Raw genomic sequence first — 18,673 nt, 5'->3', positions numbered from 1 at the left:
TTACCCAAGATGGCGGCGGCCGGCGTGGCGTCACGGCGTGACGTGAGGGGCGTGGCGCGGCTGAGGGAAGCGCCGGCACCGCCCTGTCGCAATCCCGCTCCCGGTCCCGCTCCCGGTCCCGGTTCCCCCTCACCCCGCCCCATCCCCGTTCCCCCGTCCCGGCCGCGCCATGGATTGTTACACGGCCAACTGGAACCCGCTGGGCGAGGAGACCTTCTATCGGTGAGGGGCGGCACCGGCCCGAGGCTGCTCGGGGGTCCCGGGGCTCTCTGGGAGAGGGGTCCCGGGTGTGTTTGGGGGTCTTGGGGCTGGGAGAGGGGTCCCGGGAGTGCTCGGGGGGATGCCAGGGCTGGGAATGGGGTCCCGGGAGTGCTCGGGGGGATGCCAGGGCTGGGAATGGGGTCCCGGGGATGGTTGAGGGGTCCCAGGGCTGTCGTGAGGCATCCTGGGATGGTCTTGGGGTTGGCTGGGAGGGGTCTCGTGGTGCCCACGGATTTTGGGGTTGGCTGGGAGGGGGTCCTGCGGTGGCCCCGGGTCACCGGCGCGGTCTGAGGGGTTCCCGGGATGTCTGTGGATCTCGGGGCTCCTGGGGTCTATCAGGGGGGTCCCAGGGCCGGCTGGGGGTGGGCACCATCCGTGGCCCGCCATCCCTGTGCCTGCCACTTGTCCATCCATCCCTCCCTCCATCGCTCCATCCATCCATCCCTCCATCCATCCATCCATCCCTCCCTCCATCGCTCCATCCATCCATCCCTCCATCCATCCATCCCTCCATCCCTCCATCTATCCATCCATCCATCCATCCATCCATCCATCCATCCATCCATCCATCCATCCATCCATCCATCCCTCCATGGATCCATCCCTCCATGGATCCATCCCTCCATGGATCCATCCCTCCATGGATCCATCCATCCATCCATCCATCCATCCATCCATCCCTCCATCCATCCATCCATCCATCCCTCCATCCATCCATCCATCCCTCCATCCATCCATCCATCCATCCATCCATCCCTCCATCCATCCATCCATCCATCCATCCATCCATCCATCCATCCCTCCATCCCTCCATCCCTCCATCCCTCCCTCCCTCCCTCCATCCCTCCGTCCGTGTCCCGGCAGGAAGCTGGAGCTGTACTCCATGGAATGGGGGCTGCGGGAGGACCTGCGGGACTGCGTGGTGGCAGCGGCCCCGTACGGGGGTCCCATAGGTGGGTGCAGCCCCTCCGAGCCCCCCGAGCCGGGGCTGTGCCGGGGACGGCTCAGGGAATGTTCCTTCCCCAGCTCTGCTGAGGAATTCCCGGCGGGAGAAGACCCCCAGCGCCCGCCCGCTCCTGGAGATCTACTCGGCCTCGGGGTTGCTCCTGGCCAGTGTCCCGGTGAGGCGGGAGGGGACGGACACCCCCACGTTTGTGGGGGACAGGGATGTGGGAGCAAAGGGGAGAGGGAGGTGCCCAGGCATGGGAGAGGAGGATGGGATGGGGTTTGGAGCCCCAGGAACATCCTCCCTTCTCCTGCCTGGGGCTGGGGCAGACATGGGGCAGTGGAGGGACGGGGAGAGGTGCCACTACTGCAGGGACCTGGAGAAGAGCCAGGGCAGGTGAGGTGTTGGACCTTGGGATTGTTGGACCTCTGGATGAGGTGTCGGACCTTGGGATGAGGTGTCGGACCTTGGGATGAGGTGTCGGACCTTTGGATGAGGTGTCGGACTTTGGGATGAGGTGTGAGACCTTGGGATGAGGCGTCAGACCTTGGGATGAGGTGTTGGACCTTGGGATGATGTGTCGGACCTTGGGATGAGGTGTTGGACCTTGGGATGATGTGTCAGACCTTTGGATGAGGTGTTGGACCTCCAGGTGAGGTGTCCAACCCTCTGGACAAGGTGTCCAACCTCTGGACAAGCTGTCAGACCTCAGCCACGCCCGCTGACCCCACGGGAGGGACATCCCTGGCTCGGGGCTGTCCGGAGCACCCCGGAGCTGACCCTTTCCCGTGCCATTCCCAGTGGAAGAGCGGCCGCCTGGTGCACCTGGGCTGGACGGCGGGGGAGGACCTGCTGTGCATCCAGGAGGACGGCACCGTGCTGGTCTACAACCTGTTCTGCGAGTTCAAGCGGCACTTCAGCATGGGAAACGTGAGGGAACGGGCGCTGGGACGGGGCAGCCACCTCACAGCCCGTCCCGTTCCACCCCGTCCCGTTCCAGCCCCGTCCCGTTCCACCCCTGCCATGGGCAGGGACACCTCCCACCATCCCAGGGACACCTCCCACCATCCCTGTGACACTCCCACCATCCCAGGGACACTCCTACCATCCCAGGCACACTCCCACCATCCCAGGGACACCTCCCACCATCCCAGGGACACTTCCACCGTCCCTGTGACACTCCCACCATCCCAGGGACACCTCCCACCATCCCAGGGACACTCCCACCATCCCAGGGACACCTCCCACCATCCCTGTGACACTCCCACCATCCCTGTGACACTCCCACCATCCCTGGGACACTGCCACCATCCCAGGGACACCTCCCACCATCCCAGGGACACTCCCACCATCCCTGTGACACTCCCACCATCCCTGGGACACTTCCACCATCTCAGGGTGCTCCAAGCCTCAATGTCCAACCTGGCCTTGGACACTCCCAGGGATCCAGAGGCAGCCACAGCTTCTCTGGGAATTCCAGCCCAGCCAAGAATTCCTTCCCTCTTTCCCACCCCGAATTTGCTCTGTTCCATTTCCCCCTCGCTCTGCCTCTTGTCAGATGTCCCGGGCAGTGTTTGGGGGATGCGGAACCGACCCCTTGGGGCACCGCGGGGAGCCAGGGGCTGTCCCATCCCTCGGGAACGAGCTGGGATCCATCCCGGCGGGCAGAGCATTCCCCTCCTCGCTGCGTGCCTGAGCCGAGCCCCGCGTGCCCCAGTGTCCCCAGTGTCCCCAGGGTCCCCATGCCCGCCGTGTCCTGGCGCAGGAGGTGCTGCAGAACCACGTGCTGGAGGCGCAGGTTTTCCACACGGAGTTCGGGACGGGCGTGGCCATCCTGACGGGAGCGCTGCGCTTCTCCCTGGCCACCAACATCGACGACCTCAAGCTGCGCCGCCTGCCCGAGGTTCCCGGTGGGTGCCCCCCTGTCCCTGTGTCCCCCTGTCCATCCCCATGTCCCCCTGTCCATCCCCCTGTCCGTCTGTCCATCCCCTGTCCGTCCCTGTCCCCAGGGCTCTGACGCTGTCCCCGCAGGGCTGCAGAAGCCCCCGCCGTGCTGGGCCGTGCTGACCCAGGACAGGGTGACCATGGTGCTCCTGGCCGTGGGACAGGAGCTCTTCCTGCTGGACAACACCTCCTGCTCCGTGGTGGTGAGGCAATTATGGGATGGCGCTGCGCACCCGGGGCCCCACTGTCCCATGGGATGCTCCCAGGTCCTTTCCCCATCCCGTAGGATGCTCCCAGGTCCTTCCCTTGTCTCATAGGATGCTCCCAGGTCCTTTCCCTGTCCCATGGGATGCTCCCAGGTCCTTTTCCCATCCCATGAGATGCTCTCAGCACCTGGGATGCTCCCAGGTCTTTTCTCCATCCCATAGGATCCTCCCAGGTCCTTTTCCCACCCTGTAGGATCCTCCCAGGTCCTTTCCCCATCCCATGGGATGCTCCCAGGTCCTTCCTTTGTCCCATGGGATGCTCCCAGGTGCTTCTCCCATCCCATAGGATCCTCTCAGGTGCTTTTCCCACCCTGTAGGATGCTTCCAGGTCCTTCCCCTGTCCCATGGGATGCTCCCAGGTCCTTTCCCTGTCCCATGGGATGCTCCCAGGTCCTTCTCTTGGCCCATGGGATGCTCCCAGGTGCTTTTCCCATCCCATGGGATCCTCCCAGGTCCTTTCCCTGTCCCATAGGATCCTCCCAGGTGCTTTTCCCACCCTGTAGGATCCTCCCAGGTCCTTCCCCTGTCCTATGGGATATTCCCAGGTCCTTTCCCCATCCCATAGGATCCTCCCAGGTGCTTTTCCCCATCCCATAGGATGCTCCCAGACCCTTCCCCTCTCCCATGGATGCTCCCAACTCCCCTCACTCACTCCCAGGTCCTTCCCCTGTCCCATAGGATCCTCCCAGGTGCTTTTCCCCCTCCCATAGGATGCTCCCATGTCCTTTCCCCCTCCCATAGGATGCTCCCATGTCCTTTCCCCCTCCCATAGGATGCTCCCAGGTCTTTCCCCTCTCCCATGGGATGCTCCCAACTCCCCACACTCACTCCCAGGTGCTTTCTCCATCCCATAGGATGCTCCCAGGTCCTTTCCCCCTCCCATGGGATGCTCCCAGGTCCTTCCCCTCTCCCATGGGATGCTCCCAGCCCCGCCCCCACTCTCCCCCACCCCCTTCCTGCCCCTCTCCCAAGCTCAGATGTGGAAAGCGGGGCAGGGCGGGAGGGGCTCCCCCTGCTCTGGCCGTGCCGCTCAGGGGTCACTCTGGGGGTGCCATTGGTGGCCCCCAGTGACCCCCGTGTCCCGCCCAGAGCCCCCCCGGGCTGAGCCCCTCGGCGGGGCCGTTCCTGCACATGGCCGTGTCCTTCACCCACCGGCACCTCGCCCTCTTCTGCGACTCCGGCACCGTCTGGATGGGGATGGCCTCGCTCAAGGTGAGCTCACCCGGCCTGGGGGGGTCCCTGAGGGGTTCTGGGGGGGTCCCTGGGGGGGTCAGGCCACCCCATATCCCGGCAGAACCCCAGAGCTGGTGCCGCTGCCTTCCCTGTGCCCCAAATCCAGCTGGTTTCCGTTCACAGCCCCAGGTTCAGGAATGTTTCCCGCCTTGCTCGGAGCCCTGCTTCCTTCCAGGGCGGGATTTGGGATCTGTGGGACCTTCTGGGTGGCACAGTGCCCACCCCACATTCCCAGTGCCCGTCCCTGACCCCTCTCCTCTCCCACAGGAGAAGTTCTGTGAGTTCAGCACCGGCGTCCGATCCCCGCCCAGGCAGATGGTTTGGTGAGCGCTGGCACTGCCCACCTGGCACCCCTGGCCTTCCTTGGGCTCCCCTTGGCTCTGCGGGACCCTCTGGGGCCACGGGGATCTGGGGTTAATGGGATTGGGGTCCCCTTGGCTCTGTGGGACTCTCTGAAGTCCCTGTTCCAGGTTTGGGGCCACAGGGATCTGGAGTTAATGGGATTGGGATCCCCCTGGCTCTGTGGGACCCTCTGGGGTCACAGGGATCTGGGGTTAATGGGATTGGGATCCCCCTGGCTCTGTGGGACTCTCTGGTGTCCCTGTTACAGATTTGGGGTTACAGGGACCTGGATTCATGGAGTTAGGGTCCTCTTGGGATCTGTGGGACCCTCTGGTGTCCCTGCTCCGGGAATGGGGTCCCAGGGACTGGGATTCCCAGGATTGGGATCCCCTTGGCTCTGTGGGACCCTCTGGTGTCCCTGCTCCGGGAATGGGGTCCCAGGGACTGGGATTCCCAGGACTGGGGTCCTCTTGGGATCTGTGGCACTCTAAAGTCCCTGCTCCATGTTTGGGGTCACAGGGTTCTGGGGTTAACGGGATTGGGGTCCCCTTGGGATCTGTAGGACCCTCTGGTGTCCCTGCTCCAGGTGTGGGGTCCCAGGGCCCGGGGTTAATGGGGTTGGGGTCCCCCAGGTGCACGCGGCCCCGCAGCCGGCAGCGCGCCGTGGTGCTGGCCTGGGAGCGGCAGCTGATGGTGGTGGGCAATTCCTCGGAGTGCATCCGGTATCCTTTGGGAAGAGGGGACATTCCTGGGCCCTCCACGTGCTGCTGCCACCTCCTCTGTCACTGGCACTGTGGGGTCCCCTCGGTGTCCTGTCCCATGGGATGCTCCCAGGTCCTTCCCTTGTCCCATTGGATGCTCCCAACTCCCACTCTGGCTCCCAGGTCCTTCCCTGTCCCCTGGGATGCTCCCAGGTCCTTTTCCCATTCCATGGGATCCTTGCAGGTCCTTTCCCTGTCCCATGGGATGCTCCCAACTCCTACTCTGGCTCCCAGGTCCTTTCCTGTCCCCTGAAAGGCTCCCATGTCCTTTCCCTGTCCCCTGGGATGCTCCCAGGTCCTTTCCTGTCCTATGGGAAGCTCCCAGGTCCTTTCCTGTCCCATGGGGAACTCCCAGGTCCTTTCCCTGTCCCCTGAGATGCTCCCAGGTCCTTTTCCTGTCCTGTGGGATGCTCCCAACTCCCACTCTGGCTCCCAGCTCCTTTCCCCATCCCATGGGACCCTCGCAGGTCCTTTTCCTGTCCCCTGGGATGCTCCCAGGTCCTTTTCCTGTCCCATGGGATCCTCACAGGTCCTTTCCCTGTCCTGTGGGATGCTCCCAACTCCTACTCTGGCTCCCAGGTCCTTTTCCTGTCCCCAGGGATGCTCCCAGGTCCTTCCCTGTCCCATGGGATGCTCCCAACTCCCAGTCTGGCTCCCAGGTCCTTTTCCTGTCCCCAGGGATGCTCCCAGGTCCCTTCCCCATCCCACGGCATTCCCTTCCCTTCCCCATCCCACGGCATTCCCTTCCCTTCCCTTCCCTTCCCTTCCCTTCCCTTCCCTTCCCTTCCCTTCCCTTCCCTTCCCTTCCCTTCCCTTCCCTTCCCTTCCCTTCCCTTCCCTTCCCTTCCCTTCCCTTCCCTTCCCTTCCCTTCCCTTCCCTTCCCTTCCCTTCCCTTCCCTTCCCTTCCCTTCCCTTCCCTTCCCTTCCCTTCCCTCCGTGGTGTCCCTGGAGCCATGGCCGTGCCCCAGCCCTTAGCGGGAGCACAGCTTTGTCCTGGATGAGGATTCCCACCTGGTGCCCGAGCTGGACGGGGTCCGGATCCTGTCCCGCACCTCCCACGAGTTCCTGCACGAGATCCCAGGTGAGTTTTCCCTGCCCTCCTGGGCACCTGGGATAAGGAAACCTGGCCCAGAGAATTCCCAGAGAAGCTGTGGATGCTCCATCCCTGGAAGGGTCCAAGGGCAGGTTGGATGGGGCTTGGAGAAAGCTGGGATAGTGGGAGGTGTCCCTGGTGGGGCTGGGTGGGATTCCAGGTCCCTTCCCACCCAAACCAGTCTGGGATTCTGGAGCCAGGCTGGGAATGCTGGGAATGTTCACCTGGAGAAGGGAGAACTCCAGGGAATCCTCAGAGTCCCTAAAGGGGCTCCAGGAGAGCTGCAGAGGGATTTGGGAGAAGGGATTTGGGACAGGAGCCAGGGAATGGCTTCCCAGTGGGAAAGGGGAGCTTGGGCTGGGATGTTGGGAAGGAATTGCTGGGAATGGAATTGCCAGAGCAGCTGGGGCTGCCCCTGGATCCCTGGGAATGCCCAAGGCCAGGCTGGATCCACCTGGGACAGTGGGAGGTGTCCCTGCCCATGGAATTAGAGGAGCTTTAAGGTCCTTCCATCCCAAACCGTTCCAGTATTCCGGAGCCCCTCTGCTGTGGATCAGGCTGGGAGAGCTGGGAATGTTCCCCTGGAGAAGGGAAGGAGGCAGGGAGAGCTGCGAGCCCCTTGCAGGGCCTCAAGGGGCTCCAGGAGAGCTGCAGAGGGACTGGGGCCAAGGGCTGGAGGGACAGGAGGCAGGGAATGGCTTCCCAGTGGGAAAGGGGAGCTTGGGCTGGGATGTTGGGAAGGAATTGCTGGCTGGGAGGGTGGGCAGGGGCTGGGCTGGAATTGCCAGAGCAGCTGGGGCTGCCCCTGGATCCCTGGGAATGTCCAAGGCCAGGCTGGACACTGGGGCTTGGATCCAGCTGGAATTGGGGAAGGTGTTGGGCTTGGAATGGGATGGGATTTCAGATCCCTTCCCACCCAACCCATTCCACGATCCCGCTGCTGGAGGATGCTGCCAGCTCATGGAAGTGGCACCCGGTGCCAGCCCTGGGCTGGAGCAGCCCCTCAGCCGTGCCCTATCCCAATCCCTGCAGAAGCCAGCCAGGAGATTTTCCGGATCGCCTCCATGGCTCCGGGCGCTCTGCTCCTCGAGGCGCAGAAGGAATACGAGGTACATCCGTCCATTCCCCCTTCCCAGACACCCGCTGGGGTGGCATCCCGAGGGCTCCGTGTGCCACGGGGCACCCCGTTCCCGTTTTCCCTGCAGAAGGAGAGCCAGAAGGCCGACGAGTACCTGCGGGAAATCCGGGAGCAGCAGCTGCTTCCCGAGGCCGTGGGCCAGTGCATCGAGGCCGCGGGCTACGAGCACGAGCCCGACACCCAGAAATCCCTGCTGAGGGTGAGCTGGGAGCGACAGCAGCAGGAGGAGGAGGAGGAGGAGGAGGAAGGGGAGGAAGGAGGGTGGAGCTGAAGGATTTTCCCAAAGGATTTTCCTGAGGGATTTTCCCCTGATCCCGCAGGCAGCTTCCCGCGAGCACCAGGCAGCTGCCAGGCCAGCACCACGGCTCTCTGCAGCTCGGGGACCCCAACCCCATTAACCCCGGGCCCTGGGACCCCACACCCGGAGCAGGGACACCAGAGGGTCCCACAGAGCCAGGGGGATCCCAATCCTGTGAATCCAGGTCCCTGTGGCCCCACACCTGGAGCAGGGACACCAGAGGGTCCCACAGAGCCAGGGGGATCCCAATCCTGTGAATCCAGGTCCCTGTGGCCCCACACCTGGAGCAGGGACACCAGAGGGTCCCACAGAGCCAGGGGGATCCCAATCCTGGGAATCCGGGTCCCTGGGACCCCACACCTGGAGCAGGGACACCAGAGGATCCCACAGAGCCAAAGGCACTCTCATCCCATTAACCCCAGTGCCTGGGACCCCAAATCTGGCGCAGGGACACCAGAGGGTCCCGCTCATTCCAAAAGGGCAGTGGGGTGGCCAAGGGGACCCTGATCCCATTAACTCCAGCTCTCCGTGACCTGATTCTCCCCCGATCCCGCAGGCAGCTTCCTTCGGGAAGTGCTTCCTGGATAAATTCCCCCCGGAGGGGTTCGTGCGCATGTGCCAGGACCTGCGGGTCCTCAACGCCATCCGGGACTACCAGATCGGGATCCCACTCACCTTCACCCAGTATCCTACCGGGCCATCCCGCTGGGAGCGGGCTGGGAGCAGGCTGGGAGCAGGCTGGGAGCGGGCTTGGGGCATCCGTGATCCCAAAAGGGCCTTGACCGTCCCTACAGGTACAAACAGCTCACCATCGAGGTGCTGCTGGACAGGTGAGGGGCCCAGCCTTCCCACGGCTCCCAGCCCAAAATCCTCATCCCCAAATCCTCATCCCACAGTCCCCATCCCAATGGTTCCCATCCCACATTCCCCATGCCAAGGTCCCCATCCCACAGTCCCCATCCCAAAATCCTCATCCCACAGTCCCCATCCCACATTCCCCATCCCAAAATCCTCATCCCACAGTCCCCATCCCAAAATCCTCATCCCACAGTCCCCATCCACAGTCCCCATCCCAAAATCCTCATCCCACATTCACCATCCCACATTCCCCATCCCAATGGTTCCCATCCCACATTCCACATCCCACATTCCCCATCCCAATGGTTCCCATCCCACATTCCCCATCCCAAGGTTCCCATCCCTCAATCCCCGTCCTTCAATCCTCTTCCCACATTCCCCATCCCAAAATCCTCATCCTGCATTCCCCATCCCAAAATCCTTATCCCACAGTCCCCATCCCAAAATCCTCATCCCAAAATCCTCATCCCACAGTCCCCATCCCAAAATCCTCATCCCACATTCCCCATCCCAAAATCCTCATCCTGCATTCCCCATCCCAAAATCCTTATCCCACAGTCCCCATCCCAAAATCCTCATCCCAAAATCCCCATGCCACAGTCCCCATGCCACAGTCCCCATCCCAAAATCCTCATCCCACAGTCCCCATCCACAGTTCCCATCCCAATGGTTCCCATCCCACAGTCCCCATCCCAAAATCCTCATCCCACATTCCCCATCCCACATTCCCCATCCCAAAGGTTCCCATCCCTCAAGCCCTATCCTGCAGTTCCCATCCCAAGGGTCCCCTGACCCTGACCCCCACTATGTCCCCGATGTGTCCCCCACGCCCCAAACCCTCCCCCACGCCCCAAACCCTGCCCCATCCCCCAAACCCTCCCCGTGCCCCAAACCCTGCCCCGTGCCCCAAACCCTGCCCCGCTGTGCCCCAAACCCTCCCCATGCCCCAAACCTTCCCCGTGCCCCAAACCCTGCCCCATCCCCCAAACCCTCCCCGTGCCCCAAACCCTCCCCATCCCCCAAACCCTCCCCATCCCCCAAACCCTCCCCGTGCCCCAAACCCTCCCCATGCCCCAAACCCTCCCCATCCCCCAAACCCTCCCCATGCCCCAAACCCTCCCCATCCCCCAAACCCTCCCCGTGCCCCAAACCCTCCCCATGCCCCACACCCTCCCCATCCCCCAAACCCTCCCCGTGCCCCAAACCCTCCCCATCCCCCAAACCCTCCCCGTGCCCCAAACCCTCCCCCATCCCCCAAACCCTCCCCGTGCCCCAAACCCTCCCGCGTGCCCCAAACCCTCCCCGTGCCCCAAACCCTCCCCTGTGCCCCAAACCCTCCCCTGTGCCCCAAACCCTCCCCCGTGCCCCAAACCCTCCCCCATCCCCCAAACCCTCCCCGTGCCCCAAACCCTCCCCCATCCCCCAAACCCTCCCCATCCCCCAAACCCTGCCCCATGCCCCAAACCCTGCCCCGCTGTGCCCCAGGCTGGTGCTGCGCCGCCTGTACCCCTTGGCCATCCGCATCTGCGAGTTCCTGCGGCTGCCGGCGGCGCAGGGCGTCAGCCGCATCCTGGCACACTGGGCCTGCTGCAAGGTGAGGGGGGCACGCGGTGCCCGGGGTGGCCACCCGGCAGCGCCTCGGGGCACCCTGGGCACGCTCCTCGCTGGCCCCACAGGTGCAGCAGAAGGACAAGTCGGACGAGGAGGTGGCCCAGGCCATCAGCCACAAGCTGGGGGACGCGGCGGGCATCTCCTACTCGGACATCGCCACGCGCGCCTACGACTGCGGCCGCGCCGAGCTGGCCATCAGGGTGGGTGGTGGTGGCACCTGCGGGGTGGTGGCACCTGCGGGGTGGTGGCACCTGCGCCAGGTGACGGCCAGGTGTGCCCCGGGCAGCTGCTGGAGTACGAGCCCCGCTCGGGCGAGCAGGTGCCGCTGCTGCTCAAGATGAAGCGGAGCAAGCTGGCCCTGGGCAAAGCCATCGAGAGCGGGGACACCGACCTGGGTGAGGGTGGCAGGGCTTTGGGGGGCTTTTTGGGGGTGGGGGAGCCTCTTTGGGGGCGTTTTGGGGTTTGGGGGAGCCTTTTTGGGGGTGTTTTGGGGTTTGGGGGAGCCTTTTTGGGGGTGTTTTGGGGTTTGGGGGAGCCTTTTTGGGGGTGTTTTGGGGTCTGGGAGAGCCCATCAGGAGCATTTTGGGGTCTGGGGGAGCCTCTTTGGGGGCGTTTTGGGGTTTGGGGGAGCCTTTTTGGGGGTGTTTTGGGGTTTGGGGGAGCCTTTTTGGGGGTGTTTTGGGGTTTCGGGGAGCCTCTTTGGGGGCGTTTTGGGGTTTGGGAGGGTACCTGGAGAGTGTTTGGGGTCTGGGAGAGCCTCTTTGGGAGGTTTTGGGGTTGGGAGAGCCCCTTGAGAGCATTTGGGGTCTGGGAGAGCCCATCAGGAGCATTTTGGGGTCTGGGGGAGCCTCTTTTGGGGCGTTTTGGGGTTTGGGAGAGCCTCTTTAGGATGTTTTGGGTTTTGGGAGAGCCTCTTTGGGATGTTTTGGGCTTTGGAACAGCACCTTGAGAGCATTTGGGGTCTGGGAGAGCCCATCAGGAGTGTTTTGGGGTCTGGGGGAGCCTCTTTGGGGACATTTTGGGGTCTGGGGGAGCCTCTTGGGAACATTCTGGGGTCTGGGGGAGCCTCTTTGGGGACATTTTGGGGTCTGGGGGAGCCTCTTGGGAACATTCTGGGGTCTGGGGGAGCCTCTTTGGGGACATTTTGGGGTCTGGGGGAGCCTCTTGGGAACATTCTGGGGTCTGGGGGAGCCTCTTTGGGGACATTTTGGGGTCTGGGGGAGCTTCTTGGGAACATTTTGGTGTTTGGGGGAGCACCTTGAGAGCGTTTTGGGGTTTGGGGGAGCCTCTTTGGGAGGTTTTGGGGTCTGCGAGAGCCTTTTTGGGGGCATTTTTGGGTTTGGGAGATCACCTTGAGAGCATTTTGGGGTCTGGGGGAGCACCTTGAGAGCGTTTTGGGGTCTGGGGGAGCCTCTTTAGGGGCACTTTGGGGTTTGGAGAAACACCTTGAGAGCCTTTGGAGTCTGGGGGAGCCTCTTTGGGAACATTTTGGGGTCTGGAGAAGCCCCTTGGGAACATTTTGGGGCCTTGGCGAGCACACGGAGGGTCGGGGTGGGGGGCACGGAAGGGATCAGGAGGTGCAGAAAAAACCCAAACCAAAACCAAACCCCTCTGCCCCCCAAACCCCCCCTGACCCCAAACCCCTGACCCCAAACCCCCCCCGACCCCAAACCCCTGACCCCAAACCCTGCTGTCCCCCCAGTTTACACGGTGGTGCTGCACCTCAAGAACGAGCTCAACCGCGGCACCTTCTTCATGACCCTACAGAACCAGCCCGTGGCCCTGAGCCTGTACCGCCAGGTGAGGGGCAGGCACCCCAAAAACCCCCTTGGGCACCCCAAAAATGACCTGGGGCACCCTAAAGCCTCCTGAGGAACCCCAAAAACCTCCTGAGGCACCCCAAAACCTCCTGAGGCACCCCAAAAATGACCTGGGGCACACCAAAACCCCCCTGAGACAGCCCTAAAATGCCATGAGGCACCCCCAAAACCCCCTGAGGCACCCCAAAAATGACCTAGGGCACCCTAAAACCTCCTGAGGAACCCCAAAAACCCCCTGAGGCACCCCAAAAATGACCTGGGGCACCCTAAAACCTCCTGAGGCATCCCAAAAACCCACTGAGACACCCCAAAAACCCCCTGAGGTACCCCAAAACCTCCTGAGGCACCCCAAAAACCCCCTGAGGCACCCCAAAAATGACCTGGGGCACACCAAAACCCCCCTGAGACAGCCCTAAAATGCCATGAGGCACCCCCAAAACCCCCTGAGGCACCCCAAAAATGACCTAGGGCACCCTAAAACCTCCTGAGGAACCCCAAAAACCCCCTGAGGCACCCCAAAAATGACCTGGGGCACCCTAAAACCTCCTGAGGCATCCCAAAAACCCACTGAGACACCCCAAAAACCCCCTGAGGTACCCCAAAACCTCCTGAGGCACCCCTAAAATGCCCTGGGGCACCCTAAAAATGACCTGGGGCACCCCAAAAACGCCCTGAGGCACCCCAAAAGCCCCTGAAGCACCCCTAAAATGCCCTGAGACACCCCTAAAATGACCTGGGGCACACCAAAACCCCCTGAGGCACCCCAAAAACCCCCTGAGACACCCCTAAAACCCCCTGAGGCACCCCAAAAACACCCTGAGGCACCCCAAAACCCCCCTGAGACAGCCCTAAAACCCCCTGAGGCACCCCAAAAACCCCCTGAAGTACCCCAAAACCTCCTGAAGCATCCCTAAAATGCCCTGAGACACCCCTAAAATGACCTGGGGCACCCCAAAAATGCCCTGAGACACCCCAACAACCCACTGAGACATCCCAAACTTTCTGAGGCACCCCAAAAACCCCCTGAGGCACCCCAAAAACCCCCTGAGACCTCCCAAAACCCCCTGAGGCACCCCCAAACCCCTGAAACCTGCCTCAGGGGTGGCAGTGACCCCCACCCCAAATACCTGTTCCTCCCTGGAGGCTTTGGGGTAGTGATCCCCAAAAACCCTCTGACCTCCATTCCCACACCCAGAACCCCATTCCCACACCCAGAACCCCATTCCCACATCCCAAACCCCATTCCCAAATCCCAAACCCCATTCCCAAATCCCAGAACCCCATTCCCACACCCAGAACCCCATTCCCACATCCCAAACCCCATTCCCAAATCCCAAACCCCATTCCCACACCCGGATCCCCCATTCCCACATCCTGAACACCACTCCCAAATCCCAGACCTCATTCCCACACTCAGATTCCCCATTCCCACATCCCAAACCCCATTCCCACATCCTGATCCCCCATTCCCACACCCAGAGCCCCATTCCCACACTCAGAGCCCCCATTCCCACATCCCAAACCCCATTCCCAAATACCAAACCCCATTCCCAAATCCTAGATCCCCATTCCCACACCCAGATCCCCCATTCCCACATCCTGATCCGCCATTCCCACATCCCAAACCCCATTCCCACACCCAGATCCCCATTCCCAAATCCCAGACCCCATTCCCACACCCAGAGCCCCCATTCCCACACCCAGACCCCATTCCCAAATACCAAACCCCATTCCCACACCCAGAGCCCCCATTCCCACACCCAGACCCCATTCCCAAATACCAAACCCCATTCCCAAATCCCAAACCTCATTCCCACACTCAGATTCCCCATTCCCACATCCTGATCCGCCATTCCCACATCCCAAACCCCATTCCCACATCCCAATCCCCCATTCCCACATTCCAAACCCCATTCCCACATCCTGATCCCCCATTCCCACACCCAGAGCCCCATTCCGCATCCCAGATCCCCCATTCCCCCATCCCAAATCCCCCATTCCCAAATCCAGATCCCCATTCCCCCATCCCAAACCCCATTCCCCCATCCCAAATCCCCCATTCCCAAATCCAGATCCCCATTCCCCCATCCCAAACCCCATTCCCCCTGCCCCCAGGGGTGCCCCCACCCCAAGCATTCCCGGCGTTCCCGTTCCCGCAGTTCTGCCGGCACCAGGAGCGGGAGACGCTGAAGGATCTCTACAACCAGGACGACAACCACCAGGAGCTGGGCAACCTGCACGTGCTCGGTGGCTACCGCGAGAAGGTCCGGGGGGGTCGGGGAATGGGGTTTGGGATGTGGGAATGGGGGATCTGGGTGTGGGAATGGGGTTTGGGATGTGGGAATGGGGGATCTGGGTGTGGGAATGGGGGATCGGGATGGGGGGTGGGAATGGGGGATCTGAGTGTGGGAATGGGGTTTGGGATTTGGGAATGGGGGATCTGGGTGTGGGAATGAGGTTCGGGATGTGGGAATGGGGTTCTGGGTGTGGGAATGGGGGATCTGGGTGTGGGAATGGGGTTTGGGATGTGGGAATGGGGGATCTGGGTGTGGGAATGGGGGATCGGGATGGGGGGTGGGAATGGGGTTTGGGATTTGGGAATGGGGGATCTGGGTGTGGGAATGGGGTTTGGGATGTGGGAATGGGGTTTGGGATGTGGGAATGGGGGATCTGGGTGTGGGAATGGGGGATTGGGATGGGGGGTGGGAATGGGGGATCCGGGATGGGGGTTGGGAATGGGGGATCTGAGTGTGGGAATGGGGTTTGGGATTTGGGAATGGGGGATCTGAGTGTGGGAATGGGGTTTGGGATTTGGGAATGGGGGATCTGGGTGTGGGAATGGGCTTTGGGATGGGGGAATGGGGGATCTGGGTGTGGGAATGGGGTTCAGGATTTGAGAATGGGGGATCTGATTTTGGGAATGGGGTTTGGGATGTGGGAATGGGGATCTGATTTTGGGAATGGGGTTTGGGATGTGGGAATGGGGTTTGGGATTTGGGAATGGGGGATCAGGATGGGGGAATGGGGCTCTGGATGTGGGAATGGGGGATTGGGATTTGGGAATGGCCGGGAGCTGCCCGGGAACGGGACCGGGAACACACCACAGCCAGGATTGTCCCATGGTCCTCCCGCCCTGGATGGGATCTGGGTGTGGGAATGGGGTTTGGGATTTGGGAATGAAGGATCTGAGTGTGGGAATGGGGTTTGGGATTTGGGAATGAAGGATCTGAGTGTGGGAATGGGGTTTTGGGTATGGGAATGGGGCTCTGAATGTGGGAATGGGGCTCTGGATGTAGGAATGCAGCTCTGGAGGTGGGAATGGGGTTCTGGGTATGGGAATGGGGCTCTGGGTATGGGAATGGGGCTCTGGATGTGGGAATGGGGCTCTGGATGTGGGAAGGGGCTCCCAGCGTGCCCCCAGGGCAGAGGGGGACCGTGCCCTGTCCATGCCGTGTGTGCCAGGGGTTGGGATCCTGCCCAGGGAGTCAGGGCTCCCCACTGGGGATCAGGATTCCACTCAGGGAATGACGTGTCCATGTGCCCTGTCCGTGCCCTGTCCGTGCCCTGTCCGTGCCCTGTCCGTGTACCCTGTCCATGTCCGTGCCCCGTCCGTGCCCAGCGGATCGAGGGGCGCGTGGCCGCCCTGCAGAACGCCCTGGATGAGTTCTACAAGGCCAAGAACGACTTCGCTGCCAAGGTGAGAGTGCCCAGCTGGCACAGGGGACACCGGTGACGAGGTCACCTGTCCGTGCCCCAGCACTGGGGGGCTGTGGGGCTGTCCAGGGGCAAGGCTGGCACAGGGACCCCAGGGCTGGGATGAGGACCCTGGGACTGGGACAGGGACCCCAAGGGTGGGATGAGGACCCTGGGGCTGGATCAGGGACCTCAGGGCTGGGCTGGGGACCCTGGGTCTGGGCTGGGGACATCGAGGCTGGGCCAGGGGACATCGAGGCTGGGCCAGGGACCCCCGAGGCGGTGCCATGTCCCAGGCCACGGAGGAGCAGATCAAGCTGCTGCGGCTCCAGCGGCACCTGCAGGAGGAGCTGGACAAGCCCTACCTGGACCTGTCCCTGCACGACACCGTCTCCACCCTCATCCTGGACGGGCACCACAAACGCGCCGAGCAGCTCTACCGCGATTTCAGGATCCCGGACAAGAGGTGGGGACGGGCTCTGGGCTGGGCTCCGGGGGTGTTGGTGGCTCCAGGGAGCCCGCTGACCGCTGTGCCCAGGTACTGGTGGCTGAAGATCAGCGCCCTGGCCACCCGCGGCGACTGGGAGGAGATGGAGAAGTTCTCCAAGAGCAAGAAGTCGCCCATCGGGTACCTGGTGAGAGGCTGTGCTGCTGAGGGGGCATCGGCCTCCCCCTCGTCGTCCTCCCATCCTCTTCCTCCCCATTGCAGCCCTCCCCTCCTCTTCCTCCCCATTGCAGCCCTCCCATCCTCTTCCTCCCCTTCTCCAACCCTCCCATCCTCTTCCCCATTCCCACTCTCCCATCCTCTTCCTCCCCATTCCAGCTCTGCCATCCTCTTCCTCCCCTCTCCATCCTTCCCATCCTCCTCCTCCCCTCTCCATCTCTCCCATCCTCTTCCTCCTTCTCCAGCTGTCCCATCCTTGCCTTCCCATCCTCTTCCTCCCCTCTCCAACCCTTCCATCCTCTTCCTCCCCATTCCAGCTCTCCCATTCTCTTCCTCTCCTCTCCATCCTTCCCATCTTCTTCCTCCCCTCTCCAACCCTTCCATCCTCTTCCTCCCCTCTCCATCCTTCCCATCCTCCTCCTCCCCTCCCCATCTCTCCCCTCCTCTTCCTCCCCTCTCCATCTCTCCCCTCCTCCTCCTCCCCTCTCCATCTCTCCCATCCTCCAGCCCTCCCGCCCTCCTTTCCCCTTCCTCCCGTGCCCTTCCTCACCTCTCCCCTGCCCCTCCTGCCGCCCCCAGCCCTTCGTGGAGGTGGCCGTGAAGCACCACAACCGCTACGAGGCCAAGAAGTACGCGCCCCGCGTGCCCCCCGAGCAGCGCGTCAAGGCCTTCGTCCTCGTGGGGTGAGAGACCCCTCGGGGGCTGCCGGCATGTGGGAACGCACGGCTGCAATTCCCCGTGCGCCGGGAGCAGGGATTTGGGGTGCTGGAGACCCCCGGGAAGGTGCCGGGGTACCGGGATTGGCGCTTCCAGGGAAGCGCTGGGATGGTGATGGGGGAGGGCTGGGGGTGCTCCCTGTCCCTGTCCTGTCCCTGTCCCTGTCCTATCCCTGTCCCTGTCCTGCCCCTGTCCTGTCCCTGTCCGTGTCCTGTCCCTCTCCTATCCCCATCCCTGCCCCTGTCCTGTCCCTGCCCCTGTCCTGTCCCTGTCCTGTCCCTGTCCCTGTCCTGTCCCCCACTTCCCGGCGTTCCGCAGGGACCTGGAGCAGGCGGCCGACGCGGCCATCGAGCGCAAGAACGAGGCCGAGATGAACCTGGTGCTGTCGCGGTGCTCGGCCGGCACCGACGGCGCCGTGGCCGAGAAGCTCAACCGGGCCCGGGCACAGCTCCTCAAGAAGTGACCCCGATGCCGGGGGGGGGTCCAGCCCCCAGGGACACCCCCAGCCCCCCTCCCTAACCCTGACCCTGACCCTGACACGGCTGGCAGGGGACAGGGGGTGTCCGTGTCCTCTGGAAGCCGCTCCCAGCCCAGCTTTGTCCTCGCTGGGTGCCGGAGGTGGCACCGGGACCCCGCGGGGGACATGGGGGACCTGTCCCTTGTGGTCCAATAAAGAGAAGAGCTCCATGTGCTGTGTGCCCAGGGAGGGGTGTGGGGGCTTGGGGGGCACCGGGAGGGGGTGGCAGGGGTCAGTCAGGGGGCACAGGGGGGGTTCTGGGGCGGTTCCAGGGGCCTGGAGCAGGTCCTGGGGAGGTTTGGAAGGGGGAGGTCACTGGGTGGCCCCAAGGGACGTTGGCTGGACATTGAGGGGACGTTGTGACACCGAAAACGGGTCCTGGGGGGCCTTCACAGGGGTCTAGGAGGGGTTTCTGGAGCAGATCTTGGGGAGGTTTGGAAGGGGGAGGTCACTGGGTGTCCCCAAGGGTCACTTGAGGGGACAGTGGGGGGACACTGCGGGGTCTCTGGG

At 62.8% G+C, this 18,673-nt stretch overlaps 1 protein-coding gene across 1 annotated transcript; it reads left to right on the top strand.

The window, feature by feature from the left end:
• The first annotated feature begins 75 nt into the window (after positions 1-75).
• On the top strand, positions 76-18,320 carry VPS16 (VPS16 core subunit of CORVET and HOPS complexes). Its single transcript, XM_082281410.1, has 24 exons — positions 76-222; positions 1,126-1,214; positions 1,288-1,382; positions 2,009-2,137; positions 2,973-3,117; positions 3,239-3,354; positions 4,507-4,629; positions 4,918-4,973; positions 5,625-5,714; positions 6,741-6,835; positions 7,880-7,956; positions 8,053-8,184; positions 8,840-8,967; positions 9,078-9,113; positions 10,627-10,735; positions 10,818-10,952; positions 11,039-11,147; positions 12,455-12,552; positions 14,732-14,836; positions 16,192-16,269; positions 16,562-16,731; positions 16,804-16,900; positions 17,509-17,612; positions 17,965-18,320. The coding sequence occupies exons 1-24, from the start codon at positions 170-172 to the stop codon at positions 18,107-18,109; spliced, it is 2,514 nt and encodes an 837-aa protein (XP_082137536.1). The 5' UTR covers positions 76-169; the 3' UTR covers positions 18,110-18,320.
• Positions 18,321-18,673: the final 353 nt, after the last annotated feature.

This window comes from Coloeus monedula (assembly GCF_965178545.1).
Source record: "Coloeus monedula genome assembly, chromosome: 5".
NCBI lineage: Eukaryota > Metazoa > Chordata > Aves > Passeriformes > Corvidae > Coloeus > Coloeus monedula.
This window is presented reverse-complemented; position numbering and strand designations above follow the sequence as displayed.